At 49.2% G+C, this 23,318-nt stretch overlaps 1 protein-coding gene across 1 annotated transcript in view; it reads left to right on the top strand.

The window, feature by feature from the left end:
* Positions 1-1,331: 1,331 nt before the first annotated feature.
* Positions 1,332-23,318, top strand: part of ABCC6 (ATP binding cassette subfamily C member 6) — a 56,618-nt gene continuing 34,631 nt past the window's right edge. Inside the window, exons 1-12 of the mRNA XM_082669528.1 lie at positions 1,332-1,401; positions 2,273-2,455; positions 3,892-4,017; positions 4,171-4,299; positions 7,395-7,520; positions 8,759-8,820; positions 11,658-11,789; positions 15,527-15,730; positions 17,078-17,255; positions 19,981-20,142; positions 22,746-22,838; positions 23,035-23,238. Of these exons, the coding sequence (XP_082525654.1) occupies positions 1,366-1,401; positions 2,273-2,455; positions 3,892-4,017; positions 4,171-4,299; positions 7,395-7,520; positions 8,759-8,820; positions 11,658-11,789; positions 15,527-15,730; positions 17,078-17,255; positions 19,981-20,142; positions 22,746-22,838; positions 23,035-23,238 (1,635 nt within the window). The 5' untranslated portion in view covers positions 1,332-1,365. The remainder of the gene's footprint in view (positions 1,402-2,272; positions 2,456-3,891; positions 4,018-4,170; positions 4,300-7,394; positions 7,521-8,758; positions 8,821-11,657; positions 11,790-15,526; positions 15,731-17,077; positions 17,256-19,980; positions 20,143-22,745; positions 22,839-23,034; positions 23,239-23,318) is intronic.

A 23,318-nucleotide genomic window follows, 5' to 3' on the forward strand; every position in this document is an offset into this window, starting at 1 on the left:
GTGGCAATGCCAACTGCAGCGGGGGTTTCAGGGAGAGGGGGCTCAAGCCTCCCCATAATTTCCATCAGCCTCCACCAAAACCACCTCAAATAAACAGACGTGATCTGAATGTAAACAGCAGACCATCCACACTCAGCCTCAAGACAGATCCTTGAGTTTCTGTGTCCCTGCTCTTCCAGAACTCCCAGGCAGGAGGACAGCTGAAGGCATACTGCCTAGGCCCCAGGCCAGGGCTGGAGAAACTCAGAAAAGGAAAGGGGAAAAGGCCAGGGAACCCATGCTGTGGAAGCCCTGCCGGAGGCACAAAAAAGAAGACAAGAAGTAACAGGGCAGCATGGAGAGCGCAAAGGATTTGAATTCTTCACTCAAACTGAGCACCTGTGCTTGTCGGTCTGAAAAAGCTGAGTCTTTCCTTCCTATTTTGAAAGGAATACATGCTCATTGCAGAAGGAAAGAAAATAGAAAAGGGAATGCAAGGAAAAAGGAAAATTAGGATTCCCATGACCACTGCTTTAGAGCATTTCCATCTTTTCATCTATGCATATATGTTACATAGAGTCATCTCTCAAAAGAACTCGTGGCTGGGGACACACCTTGCTTTAAGACCCAGAGGAAGAAGGTAAATGACTTGACTTCCTTCCCCACTTTCCCCAACTTAAGCATATACTTCTTTCCTTTGGAAACATATCACAGGCTATTTTGTATTATAATCTTTTTTTCACTTAGCATTCAGCAACCATATTTCCGTATTAAATATATTTCTGCAATGGCGCTTTGAACCACAGCTTAGTAACCTAGGGATGAAATAATACTACTAATGCTAATAAGAGCTAACTCCGCTTGCGCGTTTACTGTGTGCCTGGCACTGTGCTAGACGCTTTGTTAGTCATCTTAAAATCTTCCCCCCACCGTAGAGAAAGACAATGTCCATCCCACAGGTGAGGAGACTGCGGCTCTAACTAACCAGGCAGTGCCCCCATCCCCCGTGCCGGTTGTTGGACATGTGCACACCTGTTGGGTTCACTTATCAGGATAAATTCCTGGAATTGTTGGTCCACAGTATTCGGGAAGCTTGCGATGACATTTGTTCCAGGGAGAAGGGGGGTCATATGGGGATGCCGCTGCACTTTCTGGGGCTCCGGGAACCCCTCCCCCGCTGCCTGCTGGGGCCTCCCTTAGCGCCCCTCCACCTCGCCTCCTTTCACCCCTTTGCGCCCCACCCCCGCCGCGCGGCCGGACCTTGCCCGAGGCCTTGCAATCCCGGCGCTCGAATCCCCGCCCCTTGCACGGCGGAGCGCGGCCAAGGAAGCTGTCCAGGGACCCACCGACAGTCTGACAGACGGACTGACGGACGCACGGCGCCCGATGGCCGCGCCTGGCGAGCCCTGCGCGGGCCCGGAGGTGAGTGTCTCCATCCCGCCCCACTCTCCTTTTCGGGCTCGAGAGATCTCTTGGGCAGGGGAGGGGAGAGACCTCCAAACTCCCGGCCGGGAGGGGAAGAGACCTGCCAGTCTAACCGCAGGGCGGGGCGACCCCCTCAACCAAGCTGGTCCCCCGAAGAACCCAGCCCTGTTAAAGGGGCCTACAAGACCCCACCCCCCACCCCTCTCTGGTTCCTGTCTCATCAAAGGGTTTTAGTGGGAGGGTGGCAGTGATGCAGTAGGGGGAGAATTAAAGCAGCGTCTTCTAAACTCACATTCACACTTCTCAGATAAGGAAAGGCCAGCAGAAGGTCTGAGTTAAGAATTACAGATGGCGATCTCCAGTAGAACAAGCTGCGGGCTCAGACAGGCCAGCATGGACTCAGCTCTGCCACTTCTATTTGTGTGAGCCTGAAGGAGTCTGTTCCCCTACCCCCCAAGCCCGTGCCTCAGTTTCTGGTCTATGAAATGGGGACAGTAATACCCACCTCCTACAGTGGTTATGAGTCTGTGCCCAACACTCATCAGAGAGCCCAGGTCTCCCAGATTCTAGGACCGGACTGCCTTTGTTCAGATCCCAGCACCACCACTGTCCAACTGGGTGACATCAACCAACTTACTCAGCCTCTCTGGGCCTCAGCTGCCTCATCTGCAAAATCAGTATGACTGCATCTACTTCATAAGATTGGGGTTAGGGCTAAAGAAGTTGAGAATTATGAAGTACTCTAAAGAGTGCTTAGCACATTTTCATGTAAATGTTAGGGGTCCAAAGAGTTGCCTGGCCCCCTAAGCAGGTGAGTTTGGGATCCCTGTGTTGTACCATCATAAGAGTCACCCTGGTGTTCCCTCAGGTCTGGAACCAGACAGAGCCCCAGCCCGCCGCTGACCGCCTGCTGAGCCTGTGCTTCCTGAAAACAGCAGGGGTCTGGGTGCCCCCCATGTACCTCTGGGTCCTTGGCCCCATCTACCTCCTCTACATCCACCGCCATGACAAGGGCTACCTCCAGATGTCCCGCCTCTTCAAAGCCAAAATGGTAGCCACTGCCCCTGGGAGCCTGTAACCAGACAATGGTAGGGGGTCGGGGGAAACAGGCTGGAACCTGGCAGAGACCCCAAAGTAGGCACTTCTTCTATCAAGGAGCACACAGTGTGGGGACAAGAAGGGACCCTGTTAATCAAACAGAGCAATACTCCAGAGGCTACAGAGGGAAACTCAGTGGAATAGATTCTCCCAAACAGATCTGGTAATAATAAAAACCATATATCCACAAACACAGCCCCGGACACCCACACATCCAGTTTATGGCCATCACAGCCCAGCATTCGCCAAAGTGTGCAGTGTACACTCCTGGGATACACAAGGTGATTCTAGGGCCATGCTAGGATGAACCTTTTAAATGTTTAACAGCTATGCATTGATTTTTGTGTTTCCCCACTGGCGGTACTAAAGAACAGTTCTTAAAATTGTTATGTATTTATTTGACAGTGTTAGAAAAACACTGGCATTGCAAGTGTGAGCTTTTCTGCTCATCCTCCCGTTTTCCAGACTTCTACAAGAATGCCCTCCAAGGTTCATTTATTCCCATACCACCTTGTAAATTTTTGACCTGTTGCCCACCACCTATCCAGGGTTGGCACACTCTTCCTTAAAGGGCCAGATAGTACATGTCTGAGGCTTTGAGGATCATGTGGTCTCTGTCCCCACTACTCAATTCTGTTCTTGCAGCAGCCACAGACAACGGTAAACAAATAGATGTGACCGTGTTTCAATAAAAGTTTATTTATAGTCACTAAAATTTTCATTTCATATAATTTTCACATGTCATGACATATTAGACTTTTTAAAGTCTTGTTCAGTGATTGAAAAATGTCAAAACCATTCTTAGCTCAGAGGTGATACAAAAACAGGCAGGAGGCCAAACTCAGCCTGCAGGTGGTAGTTTGACCCCTGCTTGAGACTAACTGAAATGTTCAATAGTTTCTCCAGTGTGCCCAGGTCTGCCCACTTTCTTGATTTCTCTTGTTCAAAAGAGAGACCAATGTGTCTTAGAGCAGGCCTGGAGACATATCAGTCCCAACAGAGAGTTCCTCCTTGATTTAATAGTAGGGAGGGAAAGAGACTTAAAGAGGGTATAACTTTTTCACCTAGAGAGTAAATTTCATTTCATGCTGTTCCTTCATCCCTAAAGCATCCTCCCGTGCATTATGGGAGCGCCGCTGGCATTTTGGAAACCACCGAGTTGGCTTGGGCCCTTGTGGTGCATTATTTATATGACAGTTACAGGTCAAGATTGAACTGCATCACCCCTTACAACTTTTTCTTTCACGTCAGCACTGTTTAATGATCACATTGGTACGTTACAGTGCCCCATCCAGAGCCACTGTCCAATTGGATGTGGGGACACTGTCCAGTTGGCTGCCATCTTTCTTCCCAGCCTCCCACCAGCCTTATCCAAATTTGTTTCCCCAGGTGCTTGGCTTCGCCCTCATAATCCTGTGCACCTCCAGCGTGTCTGTGACTCTTCGGAGAATCCAGCAGGGAACACCCCAGGCCCTAGAGTTCCTCATACACCCCACCGTGTGGCTCACCACAATGGTAAATGACATCCCCAGACATGCTGGCTTGTCCCTAGCTGCTGCTTTTCGTGCCCTGGTGGAGGGCATGGGGCAAAGCGGGGCTCCTTCTCTACCCTCTCTTCCCCCACCCTTCCCTGCCTCTGTCCACCTCCCACCTGACTCTCTGATCCAGAGCTTCGCCGTGTTCCTGATCCACACTGAGAGGAAGAAGGGGGTCCAGGCGTCCGGGGTGCTCTTTGGGTACTGGCTGCTCTGCTTTCTCTTCCCAGCCACCAGCACCGCCCAGCAGGCCTCACAAGGGGTAAGTGGGGGCCTGGGCCACCTGGGAACCAGTAGGGCAGTTTCAGGCCTTGGGTCCCATCCTTCCTCCTCGCCTTTCCACCCATGGCTTACTCTCTACACAGAGACACACACACCACAAGTGCTTAAACTCAAGTGACACACAAACACATTTCACATCGAAGTTCCCATCATCCCATACCTTTTTAGCAACACAAATTCCCATTGTCTTACACACTCAAGTCACACACTTCACTTGCACACACTTGTATGAACCCATTCACGCATCACACAACCACAGACTCTGAAACATCACACACAAACGCACGGACACACACACACTTGCCTGCACACGTCCACTCACACTTACTGCCACCCAGGTGTGGCTATGCCTTCAAGCTCCTACAGGACTCAGGCACAAATGTCCCACATGCACACACTCACACACACTGCGTAGGCATTGAAACACTGTTGGTTTGAAACCTCAGGGGTTCCCGGGTGAAATTAGAAGCCGGCCCCATACACGGAGGGCCTGGAGAGACCAAAGAAAGAGGCAGCCACTGCAGATCAGTAGGTGACGATTTTAACGAGCAAGGGAACTTACCTACGAGGCTTGTCTTGGGTGATGCAAGAGAAGTTGATCTCTGCACCCACCTGCCAGAATCTTAACAGTTTTTAGAAGATTTAACAGGGTTCAGTCACATGTACTGTCCAGAGGGTCTCATCAACACATTGCTCTTTCAAGGAAAGGCTGCATCCTTGAAGTAGTTCCTAGTGCAGGAACAGTGTGGCCACAATGCACATTTCAAGGACAGGGGAGGGGGGAGGAGCCTCCAATTGCTGGGTCCAGCTCACAGGTCAGCCAGTGGTCACGACCTCTGGATGGCCTCCTCCAGCACACACCTGCACTCACTCTGACTCCATGTACCTGCACGTTTCCCCTCATTCTCACCTATTCTCACCCTCACCCATGCTCCCATGCACCCATATTTACACACTCATTTTGCACACTCACCCATATTTGTTTCCCTACCTGGGAGGCAGCGTTTCCATGTTAGGGGGCATGATCTGCACAGAGAAAAATATATAACCTCAACAAGGGTTTCTCAACCTCAGCACCCTTTACGTAATTCTCTTTTGGGTGGGGGCGGGGGGAGGTGTCCTGTGCACTGTAGGATGTTGCACAGCATCCCTGGCCTCCACCCACTAGATGCCAGTAGTACCACCCCATTATGGTAACCTGTGTCTACAGACAATGGCAAATGTCCCCTGGGGGCAAAATCTCCCCAATTGACAACCACTTGCATAGCTGGCGCACTCACCCAGGACGTCGGATAAGGAAACCAATCAGAGGCTGCTGGTCATCATTTCAAGAGCCAAATGGTTACTCTGTCCTGCTCGTCAAAGTAGAAGGCAGAGGGCTTCCCTGGTGGCGCAGTGGTTGAGAGTCTGCCTGCCGATGCAGGGGACAAGGGTTCGTGCCCCGGTCTGGGAAGATCCCACATGCCGCGGAGCGGCTGGGCCCGTGAGCCATGGCTGTTGAGCCTGCGTGTCCGGAGCCTGTGCTCCGCAACAGGAGAGGCCACAACAGTGAGAGCCCCGCGTACCGTGAAAAAAAAAAAAAAAAAGTAGAAGGCAGAGAAACACCTTCTGTCCTTAAGGACAGATTTCTTTACAAAGCAATTTTTGTAACTAATGGGAAAATTCCACAGGCCATCCACTGATTTATGAAAGGATGGGTTTCCACAGTTGACTTATCAGTTAGCTGTTTGGAACACAGCATAGAAATAATACTATTGGGACCACCTATGCTCTGGAGCTCCATGTGCCAGGCCCTGTGGCAAGCACTTGACATCAGGAATCCAGTGAAGACACTAATCGTCCTGTTTCAAAGATGAGGAGACTAAGGCTGAGAGAAGTGAGTGAATTCCTCAAGGTCATGCAGCTCAGGTCTGCAGAGCCAAGTCCATCTCACCCAAATTCAGAACAAACTTTCCAATAGAAACGATGGTAAAAATGACACTATGGGGAATAATGTAGTTGGAATATCAAACTGTCTACTATCTGCCCCCAAAAAACAAAAATAAAAACAAAGAAGTATAAAAAATTTAGTAGAAAAATTGTGATTTGAAGCTAGGGCTCTTGTTTTAAGCCACAAAAACTCAACTCACACTAGCTTAAGCAAAAAAGTCCAAGGGAATCTATTAGCTCATAGATGTGGGACCTGCCAGGCATAGAGGGTCCAGACCTTTATATAACACCACCAGATCTCCATTTCTCTCTGTCCCTTGGTTCTGCTTCATTTTCCACTGGGATGGCAAGAAGAGCCCCAATTGCTCCAGACTTATGTTCCATCAGTAGCCAGGGGACTAGATGGTACTCATTAGTCAGGCCTCCATCACCTGCCCACCCCCTGGGATGGAGTCAGTTCTGCATAAACCCCATACCTGAGCATGGGGAAAAAAATTAGGGTCCTCTGGCCAGAAGGGGCAAGGGATGCGAAAGCAATCATGGCACGGCAGCAAAAGCTCATGATCTAGATCAGATCATCTGTGTGACCTTGATCAAGGTGCTATCACTCCCCTGAGCTTTGGTTTCCCAACGAGTAACACAGAGCAGGTAAACCCCAGCTGGGGTCAGGGTCGGGAGGAACTTGACGAGACAGTGCATGTAAAGACTCCAGCATGTGCCCGAGGCAGAGTAAATGCTCCATGAAACCAGCTCCCTTCTTAAACCAGAGAACACTAGCCACAAGGGAGTGGGACCGGAGATTGTGGGGGGAGGGGAAGGGGGTCCTTTATTGCACAAGGAGAAAGTCAAAGTGTCCCTTCAACTCATGTCCGGGTACCTAAAGCCAGCTGTCACCTGGCTAAGGGCAAACACCCCACCTGCCATTTGTATGGACAGAATATGCATAAGCCAGGTGTTTTCGAGAAGGCCAGGAACGCTGGGGGTTCTGACTTTCAAAACTGGCGGCTCCGGCCCCCTGCCTGGTCACTGCTCCCAGCATCAGAAACCCTGTTCAGCCTCCACCCCTTCTCCCCTTCCCCACACCCTCCCCAATCTCTGTTCCTCAAGAGCTCAGACTCAGTGGGTCTTCTGCTTTCTCTCCCACAGGATTTCCAGAGCGACCCCTTCCGCCACCTGTCAACCTACCTATACTTGTCTCTGGTGGTGGCAGAGTTTGTGCTGTCTTGCTTCGCCGATCAACCCCCCTTCTTCCCTAAAAGTCCCCCGCAGCCTGTAAGTCACCACACCTCCAACCCAGTGCCTTGCTTGTCCCTGTTCCTCTTCTGTTCCATCTCAGTGCCCCCAAGTGATGGAAGGAAGTTAAACTAGAGCACAGGCCTTTAATTTTTTTATTCATTCAGCCAAAAGCATATTACATGTCTACCCTATTCCATGGGTTGGCCAACTCTTTCTGTCCAAGATAGAGAATATTTTAGGCTTTGTGGGCCATATAGTGTCTGTATGGCAACTACTCAAGCCTGCTTTCATAGCACAAAAGCAGACACAGACACTATGTCAACAAAGGAGCATGGCTGTGTTCCAATAAAATGTTATTCACAGAGACAGGCAGTGGGCCGGATTTGGCCTGGGCGCTGCAGTTTGCCAACATGCTCTATGCCCCAGCTCGGTACTGAGGATCTATGGTGAACAAGCGATGTCTCTGTCCTCATGCAGCTAACACCCAAGTAGGGGAACTAGACATTAATCACACAATTACACAAACGTGTGGAAAACTGCAACTGGGACTGGTTGTAAAGATTCAAGATTAAAGTGACTTGCCCAATAGAAATGCTCTGCAGGAGAAGTCCATGGTCAATGAGAGTTTACAACAGGTAACCCTGAATAAGTCTGTGAAATCAGGAAAGAATTCTCTGAGAAAAAGACAGCTGAGCTGAGAAATCATCTAAAAGGATGCTCAACGATTTGAATAATTAAGTTAAAACTGTAATAGGACTTTTTCCAATGAGAGTAGCAGGAAAAAAATTAAAAATTGGTAACAAGCTGCAATGGCAAAGACGTGGTAAAATGGGCACTCTCAGGCCCTATTGGTGAAGAGTGTAATCTGTGCAGTCTTCCTGGAGCTGCTGGTAAAATCTCACTTCCTCTTCACCTCCTTCCCACATTCACTGAAGGATATTGTTGAGGACATTCTTGTCTGTGTCATGCATGGTCCTTGCTTTGAGAACTTCTTGGTCTCAGTATTATTAAAGTTGTTCTGAGCAACTGTTCGTTCTTACCTTGTAGGCACTTTCAGTCCTGTGGCCAAATCCCTTTTTTGCCTTGCCTGCTAGGAAGCACCATGCCCTTTGGTATCTACTGTAGATAAGTAGGCAGGACATCTCAGTCTGTGCTTTCAGTATTAAGCTCATGGCCAGTTCATCCTGTCTTCCTGCCCTTGGTTCTCCTTACCACATACTGGCCATGGATTATGAGACCAAGTCCTCCCCCTTCTAAATCATTTGTCTTTGCAGAATCCATGTCCAAAGGCTGGGGCCTCCTTCCCCTCCAAGGCCATGTTCTGGTGGGTTTCTGGGTAAGTAAAGTGGCAGGGAAGGGGCTGGGGTGGTGCTCCCACCCACCTGCATTTGCTCCTCTTATTTGTCATCACAGCTTTTCCCCCAGGAGGTTTCCTCCGAAGCCTACCAAGGTCAGCCTGGCTTTCTCCATCCCAGACTCCATGCTTCCTTCTCAGATTTTAGTGTGTCCACCATCCACATCCCATTCCCACTCACTCACTGGGGTGAGATCTGAGTTTGAATCCTGGCTCTGTCTCTTAGATGGCCATATCACAAGCATTTGGAGTCTCAGTTTTCCCCTCTGTAAAATGGGAACATCACTGCCTTCATTAAATGTAAAGTGCTTAGTGCCTGTACATGGAAGGCACTCAATAAAATCATATCTCTATCTATTTAGTCATTCCACCAACATTTAATAAGCACCTATTATGTGCTAAGCACCGAGGATGAGGATGTAAAACACCAATTCTTTATTCACTAGAGGCTTCCAGGCTGGTGGAGAAGACAGATGTTTCCCCAGGGTCAGCACACCAGGTACTGAGGATGCACCCACCTACTGGGCCCTCTCCTGACCACACCACAGTCAGATCACAGTCGCACCCAGATTTGAATCCAAGCCCCACCACTTCCTGGCTGTGTGTCCTTGGGCAAGCTACTTAACCTCTCTGTGCCTCAGTCTCTGCACTAGTAGAATGAGGATCATAATAGCATCTACCTCATAGGGTTTTGAGGATTAAATGAGATAAGGTTTATGAAACACTTAGAACAGGATGTGGCCCATAATGAGTATTATATAAAGTGGTTGTTAAATAAATGAAGAATAGGATACTCTGAGGGTGTGGAATTGGTGAAAAGAGCATAGAAATCTGCTAAACATCTCTAGAGAGAATCTAGCCCTCTGTTTCCCAAATGTAGGCACTTATGGACCATTCTTCAAGCTTTTTGCCTTATTGGGGTATCGCTCAAACTCTATTTACTTAATGAATTTTCTTTGAATCAACTCATTTTTTTCTACTTTAATAACCTTTTAAAAAGGAAACTTTCGGGCTTCCCTGGTGGCGCAGTGGTTGAGAGTCTGCCTGCCGATGCAGGGGACACGGGTTCATGCCCCGGTCTGGGAAGATCCCACATGCCGCAGAGCGGCTGGGCCCGTGAGCCATGGCCGCTGAGTCTGTGCGTCCGGAGCCTGTGCTCCGCGACGGGAGAGGCCACAGCAGTGAGAGGCCCGCGTACCGCAAAAAAAAAAAAAAAAAAAAAAAAAAAAGGAAACTTTCTATCGCTACCAAAATCAGAAAAATCTAGAATCCCTTGCCATGTAGAACACCAAAAATAATTTTAGTGAAAACCAAGTATTGTGAATAATTTCTGGATCCAAACTGTTGCTTGCCTGAGTTTGCTCTGCATTAGAAAAGGGAACTGGAAAGTCTCAAAGAGGAGCTCAAGACCAGCTCCAAACAACACCTTCTCCTTGGTGTCATGAGAAAGATGAAAGAGACCTAAAAAGATAAGAACACTCCTGCTGTGGAAGTCTGCAGTCGTTAATTTCTTGTGTGTGCGTGTTGGTTTGAAAACTGGCCCCAATAGACGGTAGGCTTGGAGAGACGGAAGAAAGAGGCAGCCACTCCAGACTGGTAGGAGGCAGGGTTAACAAGCAAGAGAACTTACATATGAGGCTTGTCTTGAGTGACGCAATATAAGTAGATCTCCACACCTGCCCACCAGAATCTCAACAGTTTACAGAGAGGCCTTAACAGGGTTCAGACACATACACCGTCCAGATGGTATAACACTTAACTACTGCATCCTTGAAGTAGCTCCTAGTGTGAGAACAGTGGGCGGAATGTACATTCTAAGGACAGGGGAGGGAGGAGCCTCAGATTGCCTGGGTCCAGGTCACAGGTCCACAAGTGGTCACATCCTCTTGATGACCTCCTCCAACAATGCACCAACTACAGTCATCTCATATACCAGTCCCAAGTGATGGGAAACACTCTTATTTTAAGGTGAGAAAATTGAGGTCCATTGCTGGGCAGTGACTTGCCCAAGGTCACAGGGCTGAAAAGTAGTGATTTTTATTTGACAAATCTTGTGCCCTGAGCCAGGATGTGAGGATACAGAAGAGGGAGAATCAAGGCAAGTACTGTCTTTGCCCCTATGGAGCTTACTGTCCAGTGGAGGAGAAAGACTAAATAAATAATCAGACTGAAAAATTAAATAATGATAATTGCAGCAAGCATTATAAAGAAAAAGCTCAGGAAACTAGAGGATCTTGCAATGGGAGAATCTACCAGGACTTGGGTGTTGCGGGTCATCAAGTGGGCTTTTAAGGAAATAACGTCTAGGCCAGAGGTGAAGGGCAAGTAAGAAGTGGCAGGGAAAAAGTTTTAAGCAGAGTGACGTGCATGTGCAAAGGTCCTGAGGCCAGGTGGCTGGAGCAGTGACCGAGGAGGAGAATGGGTACATTTAAAGCTGAGGGAGGAGTTCAGGTTTCCTCCACAGTAATAGTTTTCAACTCTGGACTTCTGACTCCTAGGGAGGTTTATTTCCCCTGTCACATGTCAACCTTTGGTTAAGTCACTTAATCTCCCTGAGCCTCTGTTTTCTTTCTTTTCTGTAAAATGGATCAATAGTAATCTACTGTATAGGCTCACGTGAGAATTAAATGAGATGTTCTTTGTAGACCGAGAAGTGCCCCCCAGTGTTAGTGCAGTTAGGTAAATTGCTTTCCTTGTACCGAGGGGCCAGCAGAGGTGCAGAGAGGTGAAGTGACTTACCTAGGGTCACACAGCTACCAAGCCAGGACCCTTCAGGGGCAGACACAGGAGGAGCTTGCTCTGGTGATCCTCTTTTACAGGTTAGTTTGGAGGGGCTACTGGAGGCCGCTGGGACCAAAAGACCTCTGGTCGCTTGCGAGAGAAAACTCCTCAAAAGAACTTGTTTCCCAGCTTGAAAAGGAATGGACAAGGAACTGCAGTGCAGCCCAGCGGTGAGTGTGTGGAAGATGGGAGCTCAGCCCAAAGCTCGGTCAGCAAATCACTCGACCCCAAATACAACCACGCCCCTACTCCAGGCTCCAACCACCACGGTCCCCTCCCTGTCAGCTCACCTCACTAAGCATTAGCAGGCCGAGCTCAAGATGCTTTTCCTCCCAGAGTGCTTTGCAGGTTCCAAAAGGATATTGACAGAGGGGGAACCTCTCCAGGCTCCCAGAAGGAAGCTCGGATGGTGGGATGGAGGCAGGGAACAGAAGGACTATTTTAAGACTGGGGGTGGAGAGGTAGGTATGGTCCATAACATGCAGGCAACTACTCACTTATTACTTAACCTGAGTGATTAGTTTCCTGGCCTTTAGTTTTCTTATCTGTTCAAGGGGGATGCCATTAGCCCTAGCTCATAGCTTGTGGGAGATGAAAAAAAAAAATGATTCATAGTAAAGAACTTAGCGAATTTCTTAAAAATGGTAAAAGGTCCAGCAATATCAGTTATCCAGAGGATTTCAATCTTTTACTAGTCCTGCCCACTCTGCCTCACTCTTGCCCTCTCTGGCATCTCTGGAAACTTCTGAGAAGTGCTCAGAGCCTGAGGAACCTGGTTTGTGAAACTTTGGTCTAGAGAAATAAGCTCTCCAATAGGATTAATTAAACCTGGGTTAAATGTAGCCCTGCCATCGAGTGGTAGATGACCTTGGACAAGTCGCTTGACCTCCCTGGAGCCAGGTATTTCAGGGCACAGACAAAAGTAGCTCTGTGGGAAGAGTTACAGGGTCCCCCTGCATACTCTATGATTTTGTGGTGGTTGTTGTAGGTGGCTAAATCCCACAAATTAGAAGGAGCCAGAGAGAGACATAGTCTGCTGGCTCACATAGCTGAGAAGGTAGGTCTGGCCTCAGGTGTGGCTGGATCCAGGACTTGAATGATGTCCAAATTCTTTCCCTCCATCTCTCAGCTCAGCTGTTGTCTGGGCACTGGTCTCTCCATGACGCTTGTCCTGTATCATGCCAACTCAGCAACCCCTACTACCATCCACATAGAAAATCCCAAGGAAGGCCTTTTATTGGCTGGCTTGAATCCTGTGCCTCTCAGGGGCCAATCCCAGGGCTGGAGAGCAGGCCCCATAATTGGCAGTCCCTTCAGAGCCACACAGGGAGGAGCTGCTCCCCAAAGGAAGGGAGTATGTTTTCCAAAAGGGGTAAGTAATATGAGCAACTCAAAACAGCAGCTCTCACTCTCACCCCAGGCATATCTTACTGTACTGTGAGTTTAAGTACAGCTTAAGTGAGTTTTGAGTGGCAGAATTAATTCAAAAGGACCCTGGAGGTCTTGTCCACCCTCTCCCAGCTCTCACCTCCCCTGCCAGCCTGGGAATGATAGTCACCCAGTGTTAGAGCTATAGCACACAGAAACATTCTCCAGAAGAGTTTGAGGATCCGTGAACAACTGACAGAAAGAGAGGAGGATGGCAGATCTGGTTCAGGCATTTTCTAAGCTGACTGATTACACACCAAGAGAACTTTGGTTTTATTTCTAAAATATTTTGCAACCTTTGGGGGAAGGGAGAGGACGTCATCTTAAGAGGTCACAGACCAATCTGTCTGCTGGCCAAGTCAGGGTCACAGGTGTGTTTGGCCAGCACGGTGTCTTGTTGTTTAAGGATTTTTCTTTGTTTTGCTTTCTAATAAGTCATGAACATTTAAAATGTTGGAGATGTCACATGAAAATCTGGAATTTTGGCCTCTCTTAAAGTAGAATGGCCACATCCCTGCATGGCAACAGGAGGGTGGATCTGGGTAGCAGCTTCCCCATTGAACAGGGCATATGAGCTGCAGTCGCCACCACTCCCTTTTATATCCCCCAGCTTACACCTGGCCACTCACTCACACCTCCTGCCTTGGCCTGTGGTCATTTTTGGGTCCTGCACTAAATGGCTTTGGGGCCACAGACCAAAGACCAGCCACCAGTCTAGAGACCTTCCCTGATGGAAAGTGAGACCAGCTAGAAAGGAAGAAGTTTTTTCCCAAGCCTGCAGGCTGAACACAGTGACTCAGAATTTTGGGGTGAGCAGCTAGAACAGAACAGAGCAAAACATCCAGCTGGAAAGAGGCTTTCACAGTGGTCTCTTCACCCACCCCATTTTATGGATGAGAACACTGAGGCTCAGAGGGAAGGGCATTTGGACCTCAGTTTTCCTGCTCAAAGGCCAGGTTCTATCAACCAAACCAAATCATTTCCTTCCTCCTGCCCTCCCTCCTTCCCTTCCTTCCTTCCTTCCACAAATCTTTATTAATATCAAGCAGTAGGCCCTTTGCACACATCACTCCATCTGTTTTTTCCCATTCACTGGACAAGTATTTATTGAGCACCTATACATTCAGGTGCTGAACTAGGTGCTGGGGGAAATACAAGTAAAAAGAAAATACAAGCAAAAAGTCTACCCACCTGGGTCCCAGTTTGGGTGGGGCCGGAGGTGGGGGTGGCCCTGCTTGGCACTTGCCCAGTGGTCGTCCAGCCCAGTGGGTGTGCAGCACCAGTCGAGTCAGGACAAGCACCCAACATTTGGCATCGAGGTGCGCGGCCCGGACGCCACGCTGGCCTTGCCTCTGACCTGCCCGACCCCAGGCAAATTGTGGGCGCCAAGGAGAGCACATTTCAGGGCTACAGAGGTGACAAGGGAGAGAGGTGAGCGCAGGCTTAGAAAAATGGCTGAATTGCAAATACCGGAAGGGGAGGCTGGGGGGCGGGGGTAGGCTTCAAGACAGGGGTAGAAGATTAACATTTGCTTATTTCTTAGCTAACCGGGTGGTAAAGACTGGTTCCTTATAGCCTCTTGTGCTAAAAATACCACTTTTCCTTTGGACTGCCTGCTGAGATTTGTCCCTCCCCTCCATCCTGAGGAGATGCTGAGAGTATTCTTGAGGGGGAGGGAGGGAGGGACTGGACGACCGGCTTGTGGTGGAGGGGTATTCACACTGCTGGCTGGGCCTTGGGGGTAAAAAGGCTGACTTCTGGGGTCTCAACCCACCTCTCTGAAAAATGAGACCCAGGCACACCACTGATCCTTCAGCTCGTTCAGGTGGAGTGGGGCTAGGCGGTTTGCTTTGCTGGACAACAGGAAACTCATATCTGTTAAAAGTGGGCCAAGAGACTAGTTGCACCCGGTTCTAGTAAAAGCAACCAACAGGGCTTCCCTAGTGGCGCGGTGGTTGAGAGTCCGCCTGCCGATGCAGGGAAAACGGGTTCGTGCCCCGGCCCGGGAAGATCCCACATGCCGTGGAGCGGCTGGGCCCGTGAGCCGTGGCCACTGAGCCTGCGCTTCCGGAGCCTGTGCTCCGCGACGGGAGAGGCCACAACAGTGAGAGGCCTGCATACCGCAAGAAAAAAAAAAAAAGTGCTGGGCTCTGAAGGTTGGGATCGAATCCCAGTTCTTACACTTCTCAGCTGTGTGCCCTTGGACAAGTTTACTTCTGAACCTCAGTTTCCTCATGTATGAAATGGGGTTACACCTGAGGGCACTCTCTAGGTTTTTTCTTACAAGGGCACTAATCCCATTCATGAGGGCTGCACCTGCATAACCTAATCACCTCCCAAAGGTCTCACCTCCTAATACCATCACACTGGGGATTAGTTTCTACATGAATTTGGGTGGTGGTGAGGGGGTGGGGGTGGGGGAGACCCAAACATTCAGTCTATTCCAAGGACCCAGAGCTGATTTCTCCTCTCCCCTAAGGCACACCAAGGCGACAGCATTTAAAAGGAAAGGAAACCGTGGTGCGGAGACCCCAGAGACGGAGACCCTCCTACAGCAACAAGGGGGCAAGAGGGGCCCACTGCTGAGGGCCATCTGGCAGGTGGGCCGCTCCACCTTCCTCCTGGGGACCCTCAGCCTCATCATCAGTGATGTCTTCAGGTTCACGGTGCCCAAGCTCCTCAGGTGGGTCCAGGCCTTGGGTGCCTCGCTGAGGCTGGTGGTCCCTTTAACGGTGTCCATCCAGGGCCAGGAGGGCTGAAGGTCCCCTGGAGAAGGAGAAGAAGCCCTCCTTCTGCCTCCGCCTAGACCTCTGGTGCTCAGGGCACTGAGGGTGTGTGAAAAGGATACTCAGGAAGGACCAATTAAACGAGAAAGTGAGTGATCTTGGGGAGGAGGGAAAACGAGTGAATTCTAGCCTGACTGTATCAGTTTGCTTTTGCTATACAACAAAGCCCCTCAAAAGTGAGGGGCTTAAAGCCACTTCTTTAGCTCATGATCCTGTGGGTCAGCAAATTCAAGCTGGGTTCAGCTGGGTGATTCTTCTTTTCTTGGCTGGGTTCACTCATTTGTCTGCAGTCACCTGTGGGGCTGGCTGGGGACTGACTGGTCCAAGACAGTCCCAGCTGGGACATCTTGTCTCTGCTCTGGTGGTCTCTCATCCTCAAAAGGTTGATTCCAGCCTGTTCACAGGGCCATTTGGCAGGGTTCCAAGACAAAGCAAAAGTTGCATTTTCTCCTGAGGCCAAAGCTGGTTGCACAGCCAGCCCAGACTCAAGAGGTGGCGCATTAGGGCTGCCATAACAAAGTACTACAAACTGGGTGACCTTAACAACAGAAATTTTTTTCTGGTGCTTATCTTTTCTACTGTTCTTTCTTTCTTTTCTTTTTCTTATTGAAGTACAGTTGATTTACAATGTTGTGTTAGTTTCAGGTGTACAGCAAAACGATTCAGTTATATTGTAAATATATTCTTTTTCAGGTTCTTTTCCCTTACAGCTTATTACAAAATATTGAGTATAGTTCCCTGTGCTATACAGTAGGTCTTGTTGGTTATCTATTTTGTAATAGTAGTGTATATATGTTAATCCCAAACTCCTAATTTATCCCCACCCCTTTTCCCTTTGGTAACCATGAGCTTCTCTTCTATGTCTATGGGTCTATTTCTGTTTTGTATATAAGTTCATTTGTATCATTTTTTTTAGATTCCACGTATAAGTGACATCATATGATATTTGTCTTTCTCTGACTTACTTCACTTAGTATGATAATCTCTAGGTCCATCCATGTTGCTGCAAATGGCACTATTTTATTCTTTTTATGGCTGAGTAATATTCCATTGTATATCTATACCACATCTTCTTTATCCATTCAGTGGACATTTAGGTTGCTTCCATGTCTTGGCTATTATTGTAAATAAAGCTGCAGTAAACACTGGGATGCACGTTTCCTTTCAAATTAGAGTTTCTCTGGTCCTCCAGACCTGACCAGGCTTAGGCAGAGGCAATAGCCATGGGTGCCCTTTCTCACCAGCCTCTTCCTGGAGTTTATTGGTGACCCCAAGACCCCGGCCTGGAAGGGCTATCTTCTCGCCGTGCTGATGTTCCTCTCCGCCTGCCTGCAAACACTGTTCGAGCAGCAGCACATGTACAGACTCAAGGTGCTACAGATGAGGCTGCGAATGGCCATCACGGGCCTGGTGTACAGAAAGGTGAGCCCCAGGGGAGTGGTGTGGCCTTTCCTCTCTCTCCATCCTGTCCCAATTTACAGACAAGTGTTCCAGCCAAGAAGAGGAATGTTCCTGAACCGTTACTGTCATCAGTGCCTAAAACCACACTCATTCATCACGTTACTCATAGTTGCTCACACTACACCCTCACCTTCTTGGCTATTTCTATAAGGCCTTGCATGATCTGACCCTGGGACCTCTTCTATCTGATTACATCACACACTTCCTTCACACTTCTTTCACTTTCCTCCAGCCCCACAGGTCTTCTTTCAGTTCCTCAAGCATGCCAAACAATCTCCCACCTCAGGGCCTTTGCACTTGCTGTTCCCACTGCCTGGGCACCCTTTCCACAACTCTTCATGTAGTGAACACTTACCCCCCTGAGGATAAAGGGCTAACCTACAGGCTGTGTGGAAACTGGATAAAGGTGGACTGTCAGCTATTTTACCAGGTAACACTGCTTACAGTGAAAATGACCCCTGACCCACTGGTAAATTGCATCTGGGCTGGAAGTTCTGCCAATGAACTATGATACCCGGAGGTAAGCCATAGCATTGGGCTTCTCTCTGTGCAGTGATTCTTGTCCCCTTGGGGGACCTTGGAACCGAAACCCATGAGGCTGCTGCTCTAAGAGACGTTGGCCCCTCTGGGGTCTGGGGCATCTGAGCAAGGGCAACCCAGTCCTGTGTAAGCCCCTTTCTCTCACACCTGAGCTGTCACTTGGGAAAGAAGGCACTTGGGAAAGAAGGGGGCAAAGGGATCAGCTCCTGGATGGCCATGTGACTGGCTCCTGAGTTTCAGGCCACATCCCCCTGAGCTGGTATGGCCTGTCCAGTCTTGGGAGTCCACACATGGAGCTGAGGCTGCAGGAAGATGACTTGAAGCCTTTGCTCTTCCCGTCCCCACCCTTGGGGCAGCCGCCTTCATCACCTGATGAGGCCATACCCCTCCACTCTGCCCTCTGGGCTGCTTCTGTTTTAACTGTGTCTTCCTATTTTCTGTATCTGGTGCTTTGACATCTGGGGTCTTGCTGACCCTGGAGGGGCTGCCCCTCTGTCCCTCCCAGGGTCAGCCAGTTCCCAGAGATGCTAAGTGACTCATCTGAAAGCATCTCTTTCACATGCAAGCCAACCAATCCAGAGCTCACACCCCAACTGCCTCCTTTTTGGGCCCTAACACTCTAGGCCACTATCCCCTGCCCTAATCGCCCCAGGGCAGGGTACCAGACAATGAGGCCCAGCTCCTATGCCCAGAGCCTGGTGGAATTATTCAAACTAGCCAATCCTAAACCTGCTTACCCTGCCTGACCTTCCCATGAAAACCACAACAAGCTCTTGCCTGTGGTCCCCCCAACCCTGCAGCATCCTGGTGCTTCCCCAAGTGGCCCCCTCATAGCGTGGGGTGCGCCCTCCTCTTGAGATCTGTGAGTGTAATAAACCTTCTTGTCAAGGGCAGTCCTCTCTGATCTGTGGGCTTGCCATGCCTGAATAATGATAAAGCCTATATTTTAAAACACTTCTTCATGGCACTCATCATAATTACTATTAAAGGATGAACTATGTAAATCTTTATTTAATTTTGTTCCCCAGCTCAAACTCCACTCCGAAGAGAGCAAGGGCCCTGCCTCTCTTGATCACAGTACTCACCTCAGAGTGAGGCCCTACAGAGCAGGTGCTCAGTAAAGATTTGAAGGTTTTTTTCAGAATTTCTACACTCAATCATTTCCAGCTCACCACTTCACCCCCTCACTTCTTCCCTGACACACTCAGCAGAGAGAGGATTGCGAGTAGCACGTAGCATTCAACAGTCTGGAAGGGGTCCACTGTGACCCCAGAGTTAGGGCAAATTTGGGGCTGCCAGAAAACCAGCTTGGTGTCTGAGAGGCACACTGAATGCCTACAGGGGTCAGTCTAACACCCTGTCTAGCCCATGTCGTGCCTCTGTCATCCTGGATTCCAATCCTGGCCCAGCCACTTAGGAGCCCTCTGGCTTTGGGCAAATTGGTCAATTTCTTTGTGCCTCAGTTTCCTTAGCTGTGAAATGGGGTTAATAATTCTGCATCTCACTGATTCTAGTCTCACTTTTTTTTCTCTTTTCAACTTCTGAAATCAAGATGTTTTAATTTAGTTGGCATTGATTTTTTTCCCATAGTGATACAAAAATAGAGAGTACTTTATCCACAGTGTTTTGGATTGAATGAAATATGGCAGTACCTGCTCCATACTGTTGTCTGATGTGCCCCATCATGGAAAATGGTGAAACTGTTAGTTTATTTAGCACAGTGCCTAGGATCTAGTGCTCAGCAGATGACCACCATTATCAGCATGAATCCAAGGTTTTTATGTAGTATGCTATTAATTGTTATTAGTCCAGTGCTTTAGGGGTTTCAGGGTATTTTCATTTTTGTCTTCTCCCCGGAGTCTCACAATGGGAAGTTAGCTGAGGAGATTTTATTAGCCCACTTTACAGATGAGTGAACTGAGGCTCAGATGGTAAAGAAATCTGCCTCAGCCAGCAGGGGCAGCACAGCTTAGACCCCGGCCTGCTGGGTAGCTGTTCTCTTGCTCAGTCCAAGCCGTGGGCCTCCCTCCCTCCTGAGCCCTTCCTCCCTCCGTGGGTCTCCCTGCCTCCATGGGCCTCCCTAACTGCCCCTCACCCACTCCTTCCCTCCTTCCTGACTCAGGTCTCCACCTTCTGCCCCTCCCAGGTCCTGGCTCTGTCTAGCAGCTCCAGAAAGGCCAGCGCAGTGGGGGATGTGGTCAACCTGGTGTCTGTGGACGTGCAGCGGCTGACGGAGAGCATCACTTACCTCAACGGGCTGTGGCTGCCGCTCATCTGGATCATCATCTGCTTTCTCTACCTCTGGCAGGTGTGCTGGGGCAGAGGGAGCTGGGATTTGAGTTGAATCCTCCCCCACCCTTCCTCGCCTCCTTCTTAATCCTATCTCCACCTGCACCCTGCGGGCTGACGTAATGGGCAAAGTCTTAGACGAGGATGACCTTCACTTCACCTCGGGCAGGATGCTCACCTCTTGGGGCCTCAGTTTCCTTGTCTATATGATGATGATGGTGATGACATTGGCACTTTTTGGGTGTGATATCGGGGTACCAAGTGGGCGGATTAGGCATGTTTTGAAGTTACCAGTAATGGTAGGGCATCATCACCACCACCACTACCAACAACAAAAAAAATGGAAAGAAAATTTAGGGGAAAGAATTTACTACTTGGTTTTCAAAGAGCATAAAGTAGCCAACCAGGCAAAAAAAAATCAGAACTTTTTCTAACTTTCTTACGTCTGTTTTGTGGTGCAGGATTTTCTTTTTAATTAAAATCACAGACTTTGTAGTGGGACTGCCTGGGTTCGAATCCTGCTTTCACCACTTGCTAGTTGTAAAACCTCCCGGTAAGTAACTTAGCCTCTCGGTGCCTCATTTCCTCATCGGCAAAGTGAGGATTATAATTAACCGAAGTGCCCCAGCCCTTGAGTTGCTGAGGAATTAAATGAGCTAATACCTGTGAAGCACTTAGATAGCATCTGGGACACAGCTATACCCTATAGGTGTTTAATTGTCTTGTTGGTTATGCATGGTGATGGGGCAGTTCATTTGAAGATCTTCTTCATCTCTGCTCCATGTGGGCTGGTTCCAGGCTCACAGACTTTTCTGTAAAGGAGAAGATTGTAGATATTTTAGACGTTAGGGGCCATAGGGTCTCTCTCAAAACTATTTAACTCTGCCCTTCTAGTGCGCAAGCAGCCACAGACAATACTAATCAAACAGGCCTGGTGGTGTTCCAATAAAATTACTTATGGACACTGAAGTTTGAATTTCATGTAATTAACACATATCATGAAATCATCATCGTTTGATTTACTTCAATCACTTTAAAATGTAAGACCGATTACCAATCTTTGTATGGCTTGAGGTCGGCATATAAACAGGAGAGATCTGGCCCATGTGCTGTGTTTCACAGGCCCCTGGGTGGGTGTATCAACAGCATATTGATTGTGAGTGAGTGTGGAATGCTCCAGAATATCAGCTGTGTGTTATCATCATTATTGTACCTCTGCTACTGCTCCAGTGCCCCCACCATAAGGGCTTGGGGCCTGGACACTTTTTGACTTGCTACCTTGCAGTCTAGGACCTAGCATACAGAGGGTGCTCAGTAAGTGCATAAATGTTAGCTGTTATTATTAGAGAGAAAGGGAGGAAGGACACTGGGGAAAATGCAGGGCAGTTAAGCAGGCCGATGGGTGACTCAAGTGAAACTGCAGACAACACACCCATCACTTTCCCTGACCCTTGGCAGGTGGTCCTAACATCAGAAAGTAACCATGAGGCCCTGGTAAAGGGGGAGGGGTAGGAATTGGGGTTGCTACAGTTAGCATTTGTAGCATTTTTGCCAGAGAGAGTTTATTTAACCTTCTGTTCACATTCCTTTGAATACTCTCCCAGCCCTGGCTGTAGGCAGGTGTTTGCCTTCTGGGCATCTCTCCATTTGGCCATTGGGAGGCGCAATTGCTGCATAAATGAAACACTGGCTCGCTAGGGCGTCAAGATTAGAAAGTAAACATTCTTAGGGGCTGAGAGGGGAAAATGAGGCCCACAGACTGAAGAGGGGGGTGGGGCTTGTCTAGAGAATGGACCCAAATGACCTCAGGAGGAATCACAAATCATAGCCACTTAAAAATCATTTACCCTACTCGCCACCTCCACATTTTCCAGATAGAGAAACAAACGAGGGAGGGAAGATAACTGTCCCAAGTCACAAAGCTGGGGGGTAGGGCTGCCAGACAAAATACAGGACGTCCAGTTAAAGATGAATTTCAGATAAACAGGAGAATTTCTTATCATAAATATATCCCAAACATGACATGGGATATACTTATACTAAAAACTTATTTGCTGTTTATCTGAAATTCAAATTTCACTGGGCAGGCCGTTAAATATATTTATTTGCTAAATCTGGCAACCCTTGTCAGGGGATAATCATTGATTGTATGACACCAGCATTCACTACTGGCAGTGGGAACAGCTCCATTTCCATTTAATGTGAGAAACTGCAGCTTAGGGAGGGTCAGTAACTTGCCCAAGGCCACACCAGTATGTGTAAAGTCAGGATTTGAACCCAGATCCCGATTCCAGAGTCTGTCTTCACGTTCTAGCCAGGCGCCGCCCTTGCCCTGCCCATCTAGGTGCATGACTCGTCTTGACTATGACCCCGTCCCCACTCCATTGTGTGAGGTGCATCATTTCCCCCTCTCTCCCCTCCCTAATGAAGATGGACTCCATCTTCCACAGGTATTTCCTTCTAAGGAGCCCATGAGTCCTGGTCTCTAAGACCTGGTGGCTGCACTCATTGGACTCTCTGACACCTCCCTGCCTTAGGGCCCAAGTCTGAGCCTCCCTCCACCCCTGTACTGACAGCTGGGCTTCTGGAATTGTCTCGTGACATCCTGCCCTTTGTCTCCAGCTTCTAGGACCCTCTGCCCTCACCGCCATCGCCGTCTTCCTGAGCCTTCTCCCTCTGAATTTCTTCATCACCAAGAAGAGGAACCACCATCAGGTTTGGCATTTGGAAGAAGGGACACTCCAGGCAGGAAGGGGGCAGGAAGCCTGCAGGTCCTGGGCCCTGCACTGGTGCATGGCAGTGGGGAGGAGAGAGGTGTGGGGTGGGCGTGGTGGCGGCTTGCGGCGGTTGCAGAGAAGGAAAATCCCGGACTTGCCCCTGTCCCCTCTTCTCTTCTTCCCTCTGGTCCCAGGAAGAGCAAATGAGAAAGAAGGACTCTCGGGCACGGCTCACCAGCTGCATCCTCAGGAACGTGAGGACGGTCAAGTACCACGGCTGGGAGGGAGCCTTTCTGGACAGAGTCCTGAGCATCCGGGCCCAGGAGCTGGGCGCCTTGAGGACCTCCAGCCTCCTCTTCTCTGTGTCTCTGGTGTCCTTCCAAGTGTCCACGTTTCTGGTGATGTCACTCTGGTCTCCCTGCAGAGCATGGACTGGGGAGGGAGTGCTGGATGTGGGGATAAGGGCTCCCCATATAGG

The sequence above is a fragment of the Grampus griseus genome (genome assembly GCF_964374135.1).
Source record: "Grampus griseus genome assembly, chromosome: 14".
Lineage (NCBI taxonomy): Eukaryota > Metazoa > Chordata > Mammalia > Artiodactyla > Delphinidae > Grampus > Grampus griseus.